At 43.7% G+C, this 14543-nt stretch overlaps 2 protein-coding genes and 1 long non-coding RNA gene across 5 annotated transcripts in view; 1 reads left to right on the top strand and 2 right to left on the bottom strand.

Annotated features, from left to right (window-relative positions):
* The window catches only part of LOC115908957, a 39205-nt gene extending 38657 nt beyond the window's left edge, over positions 1-548 (bottom strand). Inside the window, exon 1 of the long non-coding RNA XR_004061133.1 lies at positions 269-548. This is a non-coding gene — a long non-coding RNA (uncharacterized LOC115908957). The remainder of the gene's footprint in view (positions 1-268) is intronic.
* A 75-nt stretch (positions 549-623) lies between these two features.
* KDM8 (lysine demethylase 8) lies at positions 624-9063 on the top strand. The gene is made up of 7 exons (XM_030957922.1): positions 624-1144; positions 1222-1388; positions 2587-2719; positions 3602-3643; positions 4395-4544; positions 8002-8094; positions 8187-9063. Exons 1-7 carry the CDS (start codon positions 656-658, stop codon positions 8349-8351), a joined length of 1239 nt encoding a protein of 412 aa, XP_030813782.1. The 5' UTR covers positions 624-655; the 3' UTR covers positions 8352-9063.
* The window catches only part of NSMCE1 (NSE1 homolog, SMC5-SMC6 complex component), a 9482-nt gene continuing 3995 nt past the window's right edge, over positions 9057-14543 (bottom strand). For 2 of the 3 annotated variants that reach the window (XM_030957923.1, XM_030957924.1), the window contains exons 4-8: positions 13674-13751; positions 12784-12930; positions 11658-11774; positions 10671-10791; positions 9057-10214 (exon numbers count right to left, since the gene is read on the bottom strand). In XM_030957923.1, coding sequence (XP_030813783.1) covers positions 10174-10214; positions 10671-10791; positions 11658-11774; positions 12784-12930; positions 13674-13751 — 504 coding nt within the window. In that variant the 3' untranslated portion in view covers positions 9057-10173. The remainder of the gene's footprint in view (positions 10215-10670; positions 10792-11657; positions 11775-12783; positions 12931-13673; positions 13752-14543) is intronic. The other variant, XM_030957925.1, reaches the window with a different exon arrangement.

The following is a 14543-nucleotide window of genomic DNA, read 5'->3' as shown; positions in this document are numbered from 1 at the left end:
TTCAAGGCACATTATCAAAGCAAGTTGGGGCTCAGTGATGCCGTGCCCAGAGCGTTAGAAAGAAGACTTTCGTGCGTATCCCATGCAGAAAGCACGTCCCATGTGCAGATTAACACCGAGCAGCTGAGCCTGCAGGAGGACACGGGCTCAGAGCCGCGCTGGGCTCCGCTCGAGCTCCTCGAGGGCACGCGGGGCCGAGCAGAGACGTTTCTTTGCAGCACAAAAGGTCAGCTGGGAAGAGCGCATCTCCCTTTCCCCCAGCACTCACCGCCTGCGCTCCGCTGTCCCACGACCGGGACTGAGAGGCTTCCACAGCGCAGGCAGCCCCTCCTCACGCCGGCCCTCGTTGAACGGCCGGAGAAGAGACCGTGACATTCACCGCGTCTATGGGCTCCCCTTTACTGCGAAAGCAGTGCCGATGACAGTCACGAAATTCCAGCTGACTGGCTGGTCAAGTGCAGAGGTAACGAACGACGAGACCGAGCTTCGCCGGTACGACAGAAGCTCCGAGCCCGGCGCGCGCAGCCCGACTGGCCTCCGGACACCGCCTCAGCCTCGTCCGGCGCCGCCTCAGCCCCGGGCCCCGCCTCAGCCCCAGCCCCAGCCCGGCCCGGCCCGACAGCGCCGCCTGGCGGACGTCGGCGCAGGCGCGGCCATGGCGGCGACCGGCAGCGCGGAGGGCGCGAGCGACAGCCCCGCGCTGTGGGCCGAGGTGCGGGCGCTGCTGCCCCGCGCCGAGGAGGGGCTGACCTTGGCGCTGAGCGGCGAGGTGGAGGACTGCGTCCTGCCCCTGCTGCGGCGGGCCCGCGCGCTGCTCTACGGCGCGGCGGGCCGGCCCGGGGCGGCAACGGCCGCGGCGCTGGAGCGCCTCAGCGACGTCCTGCGTGACTACTCCTGGGAGAAGCTGAACGCGGGGCCATGGAGGGAGGTCGGCAAGGGCTGGCGCCAGGTCTACGCCTACGGCTGCCTCTTCGGGGCGCTGGCCGAGGTGGCCGCGGGCCGCCCGCTCGCGCGCGCCGTGCGGCTCTGCGACCTGGGGCTGCTCATGGGCGCCTCCGTCCTGGACAACGTCCTGGCGCGCCTGGTGCGCACGCTGCAGCCGCACCTGCCCCGCGCGGCGCCGCGCGACGGAGCCCGCGCCCAGGTAGCGCCCGCGCCCCCCTCGCCCCCTCCGCGACCCGGCCTCCCTGTGCCGGCTGCTGAGGGGAACGTCCGTTCCAGAGCGTCCGGCCGGAGCCGCCGCCGCCCTCCGCCGTGCAGCCGGAGGAGGTGATTCCGCACCTTCGCTGTCCTTCGCTGGAGTACTTCAGAGACAACTACCTCGTTCCCCAGCGGCCCGTGGTCCTGGAGGGCGTCATGGATCACTGGCCGTGTATGAAGAAGTGGAGGTGAGAAGCAAGTTCCTTCCCTGTCCAAGTGAAGGCCCGATCGTTCCTTGTGTTGCCTGTCTTGATGCTCGATAGAGCCGCAGGCCTTCCCAGGCAATGGATACCGTGGGCAGTGCATTTTGCTAGCAGCACTGTCCTGCTGCTCTGTGGAAGTTGCTTCATAGATGAGAGAAGCTCTTCATAGCATTCAAGGCAGATGCTGGGCTGTTTCGGGGCCAAAGGTGACTCTTTGACCAGCCTCTGGCTCTTCATGGGTGAAGGCCACCCTCTGCCCAGCCTTCAGCCGTCCCAGGAGCCCAATGGCAACACCTGGGATCTCATGAGAAGTGCACATTGCGAAGTGCCAGTGAGCTGTTCACAGCTCAGTGGATCTGTGTCAAGCGCATATATCAATGGTTTTTACCTCTTGGAGCTTGACGATAATTACTGCAATGGAAAGTGAATTTCAGAGCCAAGAGTAAGCATGGTTGACTTTTTCATTCTTAAGTCCAAGCACTGATGTTTGTTCAGTGTTGTGTTTGAGTGTTGAGTTTCAGACGCTACTGTGCAGGACTGAGTAACAGCATTGTGCTGCCTGGTTACTGCACGCAATGGTGCCCACATTTCCAATACTGACCATCAAGTATTTGTGAGGTGAAGGTCATGATTCCCCAGAAAAGGGACAAAATCGCTCACAAGATTAGCTTCTCAGTTTAATTAGTACTGTTGTCCATGGAGAGATGTATTTCACCCATCAAACTAATCCCTCTGGCTACAATTGGAATGGGTATTATTGGCACCTGTATAGACACTGACAGAGAGTTGATCTAATATTACTGAGTAAAAGATACAACATGTTATCAAATGTGGCAGCAGGCAGCAAAAAGATTGGCCATCCATGAAAGCCATCCCTTGCCAAGAGACAGTAACAGCTTAAATCTTCTTAGTTTGGAATGAAACAACTGAGGCAAACAGGCTTTTAAACCAAAACAAAAGAGACAGTTGTGGGGTCATGTACACACAAACCTGTCTGCTGATTTCCTTGTTGCTTGCATTCTTTTATTCTGCCTTTTTCTTCTGGTTGGTTTGGTTTGGTTTAGACAGGAGAAAAGCAGGGTAGTAGAATTTTATTACCCAACAAGATTGATTTGGATTGATTGCCTTACATTCAAAATCAGTAAGAGCAGTATAGAAGGTAATGGAACTTTCTTTATTTCAGTGTGGACTATTTCTGTCAAGTCGCAGGCTGCCGCACAGTCCCTGTGGAGTTGGGTGCTCGGTATACAGATGAGGAATGGTCTCAGCAGCTCATGACTGTCAGTGACTTCATCAGCCAGTATGTCGTGGATGAGGTCTGTTACACTCATTTGTTTAATCTCCAAACACAGCAGCATGGTACTGGTACAGACAGCAGTTCTGTTTACAACAAACCTACTCAGAGGTGGTATCAAGGGAAGGGGGTGTGCTGTAAGCACAGCTCGGAATGAAAAGGTTTGACATATTTTTAAGACCTGAAGCTAGGAATAATTATTGCAACAATAGATTCGATTTTTACCTATAATCAAATGTACAGTAGCTGGAATTTGATTAATAGATACACACATACATACGCAGCAAAAACCTGACTGGTGGAATCTAAGAATAAGGGATCCTCAGCCAGCAGTGTTGTTCTTCTGTCTCATTGAACTCCTTAGTGAGATTTAGGATCAGATCCAAGTTTACAAGCCACGAGGCAGAAATATACCAAGTTGATTAGCATCTGGAATGCGCTTTTGCTTTCAGAGATGAGGATCCCAAGCCCCCATTTCTGTTTCCTGGCCCTCTGGCAGGAAGGACTATGTGCCATAAGAAATTGGTCTGTGGTGCACCCTGGAATAGAGTATGGAAGTAGTTCCAGGGCGTGAAGGAGAACTGGTCTGTGTGCCAGCAGGGTCTGGCTAGAAAGATGCAGTGCATTGTCAGCTGTCAAGACTCCATAGGAAATCCCAGCTTCCTTCAGTAACTCAAGCTGGATAATTTATTCATTGTGGAGACACACCTACACTCTCACTATTTCAATGGAGCTGTAAGTTGCTATTTCTGAAGACACCTTATACTGTTGAAATAGTTATATATAGTACTCTGAACAGGACACTGGAATTTACTATAAGTAAATTCTATTCACCTGTAAGTAAATTAACTCACAGTCTTACCTGTATGTTACTGTGTTTTTTCTTTCTCTGCTGTTATTTCAGAACAATGTAGGATACCTTGCCCAGCACCAGCTTTTTGATCAGGTAAAACTGAGTGAATGTTTTTTAATTCCTACAGTCATGTCTTCCTTTTGTTGCAGCACAAGTTGTATCTCAAGATGTTGACCATACTAGATTGAAGGGCATATGGAGAATTCACAGTAATTCTTAAGTTTCTGTTTCCATGATTTGAAGGATCAGAGGGAGAAGTTTGTTCCATTTGGCTACAAGACATTGAAACAAATGCTGTTTGGGATGAAGACATTCAATCCTAGTGCTGTTTCAGTACAATGTAGCATATACTTAGGGGGATATCACCTGGAAAGCCCCTTTCATAAGTCAGGGAAGAGATTTGGACAGGAAAGTTTTCAACATTAATATGTTTACCATAATCTGAAATGTCATTCCAGTTTACTAGAGCTTATGTTGGTGGGAGACATAAAAAATGGAAGCAAGCATAGTGTAGAAGAGATAGCTGCTCCTTTTCCATGAGGAGCAAATGTACTTATTCTTGTGGATGTCTCTAATTTCTGCAAAAGCCAAGGGTCTCTTGAAGAATGAGGATACCCCTTTTTTTCTCCTGCTTCTCCTTCCAACAGAGTCTGCTCACTAGAACAGAAAGTTTGAGAATATTTCCTGCAAATTCCTAGCAGGTCAGCTACTTTTCTCCTACCCTTGCTGGACCAGCCAGTCATTTGTTTTCTTTGCATCCAGCCTGACTCATCTGTTTGATGAATTACGTATTTTGGCAAGTCAGTACATACCATATTTAATGTTTCTTTCTTTGTGGAAATAGATCCCAGAACTGAAAGAAGATATCAGTATCCCTGACTACTGCTGCCTGGGGGAAGGGGAAGAAGATGACATCACCATTAATGCCTGGTTTGGTCCAGGAGGCACAATCTCACCTCTTCATCAGGATCCCCAGCAAAATTTTTTAGCCCAGGTATGTACTCTAGTTACTCTGCACATGCCATTAATGCAATGCTTAGAGAAAATGTTTGTGGTATGTGTGAGAGACAAGGGGAGCAGACAACTTGAACAATCGAAGGTTAGAGAACATGCAGATACTATTTTGCTACTTTATTGCTTTTGTCACTACTGCAACTTACTACTGAATGTAATCTTACAGACCACAAGTGTTGCTCATTGAGAGACCATTATTTACCCTTGTTTTACAGATGATAGATAGAAATCACAAGAAGCAGCTTTTCCAAGGTCACATGGAATTTGTAACAGAGTTGGGAAGAATCTGGATCCTGTCATGTTGTACTTAGGAGTTAATTTTTCTGGTGTTGTGGTTTGAGCCCAGCCAATCCCCAAGCCTCATGCAGCTGCTTTCTCATTCCCCAACTAGCAGGATGAGGGAGAGAATGGGGAGAGTAAAAGCTAGAAAACTTGTGGATTGGGGTTTAATAAGCAAAAACTGTGCATGTAGGCAAAGCAAAACAAAGAATTACTTGACTGCTTCTCATGGGCAGGCAGGTGTTCAGTCATTCCCAGGAGAGCAGAGCCCATCATGCTTAACAACTACAAACACTGTCACTCCAAACATCCCCCCTTTCTTTTTCTTCTTCTTCTCCCATATACTAAGCATGATGTCATGTAGTCTGGAATACCTTTGGTCAGTCAGTTTGGGTCACCTGTCCTGGCTGTGTCTCCTCCCAGTCTCCCAGGAACCTCCAACTTCCTTGCCAACATGGCAGTATGATAGACAGAAAAGGTTTCAGGTCTGTGTAAACCCCGCTCAGCAATCACAAAAATATTTCTATATTATCACCCCTGTGTTCAGTACAAATCCAAAACATAGTCCTATACCAGCCACTGGGAAGAAAAGTAGTTCTACCCCAGCCAAAGCCAGCACATCTGGAAAGCAAGGTTTTGAGGTGGACTTAGATGCATACTTTAGTCTGTTTCAGGTTACCCAGTAAAATATTAATGCATGCTGTGAGATAGGAATTAAAACTTGTACTTTGACATAATTTCCGTTGAGTTTCTCTTGGTAGGCTTTTTGATGATGACTTCTAGTGCAGAATAACCTGATAAAATATTGGGGCCTTTTGTGGTAAGCACTGAACAGGTCAAAGGGATGTTGTCTGGATCCAAGCAGTTGACTACTGTGAATCTTTGAACACTGAGAGGTGTTTTGTTTACTGAAGGAGATTGCTGTCCCATCAGACTTAAAAAAATCCAGGCTTACACTTGTCAACATCATATTTTCTGAAAAATCCCTTTGCCAGGATTTCTTCTTCTGGGAAACTAAGAAGCCGCAGAGAAAAATGAAAACAATAATTATCTGATTCACTTCTCCTGTGTTTTGCTGCTTTGGAATGTGGTTTGGAGATTGTTTATCCAACATGTGAATTGTTTTGACTTAATGACCAATCACAGTCCAGCTGTGTTGGGACTCGAGAGGGTCACAAGTTTTTAATTAGTACCTTATTAAGCCTTCTGTAAGTATCTTTTCTCTATTCTTTAATATAGTTTAGTATTCTTTAGTATAGCATTCTTTAATATAATATAGTAACATAATAAATTAGCCTTCTAAGAACATGGAGTCAGATTCTCAATTCCTCCTTCGTCCTGGGGACCCAGCAAATACTACATACACTTTCACACTTTTCTAGCAGGATTGTGACATTACTTTCTACTGATGGTTATTTATGGGTTGAGCCTTAGTTTCTCTGTCCCAGTTGCATCTTGCTAACATATGTTTTCACTTGAAACTGAAGCTTAATTCAGGCCTTCCTAGAATGGTTTTTTACAACTGCTGTGCAGCTTTTTATGGATTGTATTTCTTTTGCATGCTACCTGCTCAGCGCACTCATACAGCTGCATTCTGAAGGTGAAGTACTGTACTATTCATGTTATGTAAAGCTTGAGGGGAATTTTTCTTGGTGGAAGAAAAATTTATAGGGGCTGTTGGACTGGGAAAAGATACTTCCCTTACAAACCTCAGAACTTGTTTTCTTCTGCCTGAAAAAAATAGGAGATTATCTGCCAGTGCTGTGAAAGAGTCTTTATAATCTGGCAGCTTTCAATTAAAATTGCCCTGTGTTGTGATGCCATTTAAACTGTAGCTGTGGAGTACAGGAAGGCACAAGCACAAGTAACAAAATGAAATTATCCTGGCTGGTGCTGAGATCATAGTTTTTCCATTAATGAGAAAAGCAGTCTCTGGAGATGCAGGCTATTGCCCATTAACTGGTGCCTGCCATCTTATAATATACAAGGTCTTAATCCAGTGAGTCAAGTGAAAGAAGGAGGTGTTAACAGCTGATGTCAGTCCCAAAAAACTTTCAAGTATTCAGAGAACATGCTATTGGAGCAATAACTAGCATTTTTGTCACTTCCATATGTCACCAAAAATACCCTGTAATACTTAGTTCTTTAGTGAGCTAATTAATATCCTTGATCTCTTTGGGGTATGGAATACATCCTAAAAACACATGGACAGCTAGAGTTATATAGATCAAGTAGTTTAATCAGTGATAGTGAAGAGGAGGACAGGGCAGGAGTACTTGGTACTTGCCCCGTCTGTAGAATACCTTTATGTGATGTCCTTGAAAGCAACAAACTCTAAATAGCCAGTATGACAGCTTTGGTGTTGGTAAGATATCAGGAAATCCTGTTCTATTATGTGGGAACGGATGTTAAGATCGAGGAAAAGCAAGTTCGTTAGGAATGGTTGGGTAGCCACTCAAGGCTGCTGGGATTAGTCAGAGTACTCACAATAGGACAGCTCCCAAGTATGATCATGCCTAGTTCTTGTGGTGGTCTGGAATGGTGGCACCAGCAGTATGAATCTTCACCCTAAACCTTCTCTTCCACTGGTAACAGTGGAGGACTCAGCTTTGACGTGTTCATGCTGCCATATCTTGACACCAAAAACTTGCAGTTCATGTAGCATTCAGGGAAGCCAGGCCACTTGCCTTACAAATTCTCATCTCATTTCAGCACTCCAATGAAAGAACTGGTTTAATGATGAGACAGAAATGAGTTTGAGGGGTATATGGAAGGTTAGTAGGCACTGTGCAAGTACCTCTGCCTATTGATGTGAATTGCAATGAAGGTTCAGCCCCTTATTCTCAGTTCTTATTTCTAGCTGTGTAGAGCCCAAATAATGATATATAAATTGGGTTCCTTGAACTTTGAATTGAAAGCAATCTGGTTAATGCATTTCCTTTCCAATGGTATTTCAAATTCTTATCTGCTCCAAGTGAAGAGGTACTTGAATTCCAATAGCCTGATTTAACTTTTTATTATAGCAGTGTCTATTACTAACAATAATTATTTTCCTTGTAATCAGGTATATTTTACTGTTAAATGCCAGCTATGGCCCACAGCTTCCAGTAATGTGCCAGCTAATGACCAATGGAAAACATTTATTTTATTACATACAGGTATTTGGAAGAAAGTATATCCGTCTCTATTCACCACAAGATTCAGAAAACCTGTACCCCCATGAAAGCCAAATTCTTCACAACACTAGTCAGGTAAATAGTTGCTTGAAATTTTAATATCAGTAATGTTATCAAATCATATTTGAGTAAAGGCATTCTTCTGATGATTGTTTGGTTTTTTATAGGTTGATGTGGAAGATCCAGACTTGGTCAAGTTTCCAAATTTCACAAAGGCTGCATTTCAGTCCTGCATTCTGATGCCTGGACAGATTCTGTTTATTCCAGTTAAATATTGGCACTATGTGCGATCGCTTGAACTCAGCTTCTCTGTTAGTTTCTGGTGGTCATAGTTCTGACATGTAGCCAGCAGCACTGAAATTAAATTAAAAATCAGGCAAGTAGCATCTCTCTCTCAGGAGAGGTTAGAGGTGGAGCAAAACCAAAAACCAAAAAACTCTTGCTAAAGCATGGAAAAGTAGTCACAATGGGTAAGTGGAAAGATGATGCTGTAATTACTTCATTTTTGTAGATGTTTCTAATAACTCCTAAAGAGCATATTGTTAGGTCATTGTCCTGTTTATGCATCCATCAGAAACAGCCTCTGTACGGGCACTGCCAGGGCTCTGCCTGAGCCTCTGTCTGAATAACCAGGTCAGGGTTATCTTCTACTTGGATTTAGTAACACTAAACCCTGGAGTTAGCTAGAGAGATGTTGCTACCTGAAGGTTCAATCCATTAAAAAATTAAGCTAACACCAAGCAAGGTACTAGTCACTTGCATGGAAAAAGTTAGTAATGCCCTGGTTCTGGCCAGGATAGGGTTCATTTTTGCAGTAGCCAGGAGGGGCATGGCCCAGACCCAGAGGTTATTTTGTACCACCTCAGCCTGCCACTGCTGCAGGCCAGGGGCAGGAAGGGGCTCCTTGGTCTTTTAGTGATTGAATCTGTGTGAATCTCTTTGTGTGAATCTTTGTCTCTCTTGTACACTGTTATGGATAGTGTTGCTATTACTGCTCATTTTCTTATTCCATTGCTGTTTCCAGTAAATTGTTCTTATTGCAACTCATGATCTTGATCTTTTGGACCTCCCAGTTCTCCTCTCCATGAGGGGAGAGGTAGGGGGAGGAGGGAATGAGCAAGCATTTTGTGGTTTGGAGCGTTTTGGTGGGAACTCTAATTTGGGGAGTACCATTTCTAAACCACAACATCATGTTAAAGCCTAGAACATAACTGAAGTTAATCCATAGTTTAATTGCAGTTAGATAACCTGAGGTTTAATTATACTTTGATTAACCATCATATGAACTGCTGCCACAACCCTTCTGCGGTGTCACACATCTCTACCAAGGACAAGAATGCTGCCATTTTAGTCTGGTGTCTGGCAATAGCCAGTCCTTGGCTCCTTTCCAAGTCACTCTTAAAGGAAAAAGCATCCTTACTTAAAACCGGAGACAAGTGCCAAGACAAAAAACCTAAAGAATCTCAGAATGGTAATGTTTTCAGGAGTTCACAGACATAAGCTAACATTGCCCCACGTCCTGTCCTACTGCTTCCCAATCCTTCTGTGGCAATATTCCCTCCTTACAGAGCACAGCTGCTCATTGCATGGCCTTACGTCAAGACAAATTCTTCTGCATCTAAAGAAGGGACAAAACACAACCACAGTGCCAACTAGAAGTGCTCCAACTCTAGCCCTGGGTCAGAGACTGAGCCAGGTGCCTTGCACACACTGCACTGATTTTTCACCTGCTTGACATGCTACAGCAGGTGTCATTTCCATTGTGCAACTGAATTTGTACTGTTCCTGTACAACCAGGGAGCACTTGCTGAGAAAGGCTTCTTTCAAGAGTTCAGCTGCATATATCAAATTGCACGACTGACTAAAACATTTGCATCTTTCATCCCCAAACATGCACTGACGGTTGCAACCTAAGATTATGGAGAATTACAGACACAAAACAGCCTCCAAGAAAGCTGTACAAGCATTACTATGAACAGGAACATCAATTATATTTTTATTTTAAGATTCTTAGAACTTTAGAAAATGAGTACACTGAGCACTGTTACTAATGAATACAATACAGTCTGGCTGTTCTGCCAGAGTGGCGGCAAACAGATGTCACTGACATCAAGTTTTACTGGCATCATCTAAGGCCAAGAGTGGAGCTCTGTGTTAAGTCTGGGAGCCCATCCGATTCACACCTGTAAAGAAAACTAAAGGAAGGTTAATAAACTTCACACAAAAAAAAAAGATAATATTGTAAAAATCACCTTTTCTAAAATGCTTTGTATATTCCTCTGTTGCTGTTCACAATGTCAAATTTCCCTGGACAAATGGAGTAATTCCAAAGAGATTCTTAGAAGCTCAGTATTTCCAGAAGTTTTAGTGTCATGGGTTGTGTGTGCCTCTATTCCTTCCCCACTCCCCCCTACCTCCTAAAGATAGATATAAAAAAATATGCACAGGGTCTGCTAATGCCCCTGTGGCACTCTTTGGGCACTGTGGGGGCTCAATGCTGCCTGTGTGTGGTTTAGTGTCTGAAATGTACCACTGAAGTCAGAAATACCTGATACTCAGAGTTATAAATAATACAGGCAGTACCACTGAACATCACAGCCCATTTCCTAGTATTATTACATTCAACTTTTTAAAAATACATTGCTTAGTACCTGGAGTGTCACAAGACCAGAATTCATTACACTTTGGACAGCGGGGTTCAGTCTGGCCTCTGAAGTACTTTCTGGCACAAGGTAAGTGCATTCCAATTCCACAGGATTCACATACTTGGCTCTGAAATCAGGAGTGTTGATTCATAAAATCATTCTAAACTGTCCTTCAATTTAAGAGAAAGTTGTTACAAAGAGCAGCAGATATACAACGCTTTGTTCCAAAGAATGGCTCCCACAATACAGGTGGTGGACACACCCAACAGTCAAAGCTGGTAACTGGTAAAAGGAGATCTTTTTCTGTAAAAGAGGAAATACTTTTTCCCTATATGGACAAAATTTAGCTTAAAGGTGACAATTTCAGTGCAATAAAGGAGACTAATTGGGATGGAAAAAGTAACATGGAAGCATGTTAGTTGGGCAGATCAGAAGACGCAGGCTCACAGAGCAAGAAAATGTAGCAGTTTTGGAATATGAATCCAGGCTGTAAGTACTTAAGCAAGATGGAATGGGTAACATCCCAGCTATCAAAACACAGTGCTTTAGCATGCTCTACATAGCACACGTGTTCCTTCTGAGGTCCAAACACAAAGAATTGCTGAATTAAAATCCCAGAACCAAGAATGAATGTGTCACGATGACATCTATTGGCAAGGCCCAAAGAGGACGCTGCTAACACCTCACTGCTAAACCTCTTTCAGCATCAGGAGCTCATGTCTAACATGCTGGTTTAGAAAGCTAGACAGCAAAACCATGTTCCTCATTGTGGGAGCACACTTTTCCAATTTTATACTTAGAGACAATGCTCCAAGACAATTTTATTTCTAAAGACAGAAGATAAAATGCCTAAAATGGAAAAAAATTTTTTTTTTACAAAATGCATGAGCACCATGACCAGATTACAAGACCAAGATTATACCCAAAGGGAAGCATCACAAACCTCAGCTATGACCATGCAAGTCCATTGGCTGAGGTGATAAAACATGTTACCTGGATGGCGAGGCTGTGACAGAGGTTACATTTCTTTGCCAGATCCTGGTAGTAGCTGAGAATGTACTGTTCCATCTCAATTATGCAACGAGTATGCAGAGTATATTCTCCATTTTTCTAGGGAAACAAGTGTTGAGATTAGGAATTTCTTTTCATTCCTTTTACCTTTTTTGACTTTGCTAACCATCTGTTAACAAGCCACTTCTTTCTACCATCATGAAACCAACATGCTGTACAACGCAGTGCCAGAAACACTTTTGAAATAGCAGAACTCCTTTGTTTAGAGGAGCAGAATAAAAATCCCACACCTTTAACAGAGATCTAGTCCTTGGAAAGCATAGATGAGTGAGCATGCGCTCCTTAACAGAGGTATGCTGTTTTGGGATCCTCCCAAAAAGAACGTTAGAGGAAATTCTTCCAGCTTTCAACAAAATCTAGGCATTTCCAGCTTGATATATCTTTGGAAATATCTGCCAAATCAACTTAACACATAAGTAACTGTGTGGCAGCAGGTTGAGGATCTATGATGCAATGACTCCAGCAGAAAAGGGATTAAGGTCTCACTTAGCAAGCAATTGCAGTATCCACATGGTCAGTCCACCATGGTTCACATGGTGAGTTAATTTCCACTGCTTCCTCATAAAATAAAACAGATGTAACCACATACACAGTGGCCCATGCATTTCTGGTACAGGAGTTTTCAACATGTCTGGCCTTACTCCTTTTCAGGAAATTCTAAATGCAACTAACAGCACTGATCACTCCAAAGAGCTTTCCCCAGCTCTTGTTCCAGGTTGAAGGATGCTGTGCTGTTGTGTACAAAGCTGTGTACAAAGGATGCTGTGCTGTTGTGTCTGTGCATCACTGGGCAGGACTGGACACACAAACCCACCTGGCACCAGTACAAGAAACTGAAACCACATGGTCCTGTACAGACCTACCCAAGGACTTTTTCCATTTAAGTCTACTTCCTTTTCTGCAAAAATCACTGGAGCAGCAATAAGCATGGGTGCCATAAGACCATTTTTGCCATCATTCATTCAAGAAGAGCTGCAGTCTCAACTACCACATCCATAAGAACATTGTAGCTGGACCCATTGAACTAAGAACACCTGAATGCAGTTACCTCAGAGAGCCACTTATCCTCCACAAAAACTTTCAGCACTTGTTCTGCTTCCTTTTTCTTCATTTTTTTTGTCTTAAGTTGGTCAGCCAAATTTAAAATATCTGTAGATGAGGCAAAGCCGTTTTCTGATAAAATTATTAGGTCCATCTACAGGAAGAAACATTACCAAGTATTAGAAACACTGCAGTTAGGCAGACACACCTTACAGTAATGTGTTGATGTGCATTTTTTTTGCATCCATGTATGTGAGAAATACTACAGTATATAGCTTGAACCAGAATTGTAAAACAAAGGCCAAAAGCTGAAACAATCATTGTCCCCTTAGCAGTTTTGATCTTTGCCAAGAAAACGTTTCCACAAATAGAAGTATATGTGCTGCCTAAATGAAGATGCATTCAGGGACCCCTGGCCACACTCAGTGGTGACAGATCCATTTCTTTTTATCTGCTCTTTGTCAAAGATCTTTTGAGGAGAAACCTCAATAACCATAGACAAATGTTTAAATGCAAATCAGCAAATTAATTTTGTATGTTACCAGCATTAAAAACTACTTTATATTACTAAACTACTGAAGCCAGTGAAAAACTCAGCAGTCCTGACTGAAAATCCTGAAGAAAGTTGCTTGTGTAACTAAAAGTAGGCATGTCTTGTCCCTAACCCAGGGAGCCATTCCCTGGTGCTGATTTTGCCTTACCCACAACTGACTTACAACAACAAATCATTACTTGCACATACCTTCATCCCTGCCCACTCCACCCATTTGATCTCAGATAAACTTAGGTAAAATGGCAACTACTTCTTCAACCACATCTCCATTTCCATTTTCATTCATTTTAAGATGAGAACGTCACAAATACTATGATTTACTAAGCGATAACTGACATACTTACTGTTTTTCTGAACAATTCCAATTCCATTTCTGTATAGTCAGATGCCATTTTAGTTACTTCAGTTTCCGCCAAATTCACCTACAAAAAAATAAACTGACAAAGTACCAATGTAGTTTCATACCGGAAACTGTAAAAAAACCCTTGAGGTTAAGAATACATCATCTTACAATTACCATAAATGTTAGTTCTTTGAGGAGCACTTGATAGTATTCAAGTTCTTTCTTTGCAACCCCTCATCTTCCAGCCACAAATTCTCCACAGCTTCCTTGGCCCAGGCAAAGCCATTCCACAATACAAGCTCCCAGAACTGACACAGAGTGCTGCAGCAGAGCTGACACATCACAGGTGCTAGACTGGTCTGGTGCTAGACCGCAGCAGGAACTATGTTATCAGTCCCCTGTTTTTACACTGTGAAAACCAGTTGCCCATGTTTTCTACTCTTATTGCATATGCTACTACTATTAATTAGTAGCTCAACTTAACTGGAAAAAGGAAAGGTTAAAGGCAACAGCTAATGTTAGGATACCTTCTGTATGGTCTTCTGAAATTACTAGATAACCTTCTCTGACATGCACATTGCAGATCATCTGGGGAAACAACTTTTAGGCTACTTCTCAGCAATCCTTTTGTGCTAGGTTGATTTTTGAGTGGGAGAAAAAGAAAATTGATGTTGGACTGCTCTCTTGTGTTTTCTAGTTTAGAAATCTGTCTCAGGAAAGAAAGTCTCCTGTGGAAAAGAAATCTCACTTCAGCACTTAAGCAATGTTTATGCTAAGTAACACCAACACTGCTGTCATCCTTGCTGCCACGTCCTATTCCCATACATCTAGGCTGTGACAGTTTATCTTCCCAGCAGCTCCTGCAGCCACT

This window comes from Camarhynchus parvulus, chromosome 14, assembly GCF_901933205.1.
Source record: "Camarhynchus parvulus chromosome 14, STF_HiC, whole genome shotgun sequence".
Lineage (NCBI taxonomy): Eukaryota > Metazoa > Chordata > Aves > Passeriformes > Thraupidae > Camarhynchus > Camarhynchus parvulus.
This window is presented reverse-complemented; position numbering and strand designations above follow the sequence as displayed.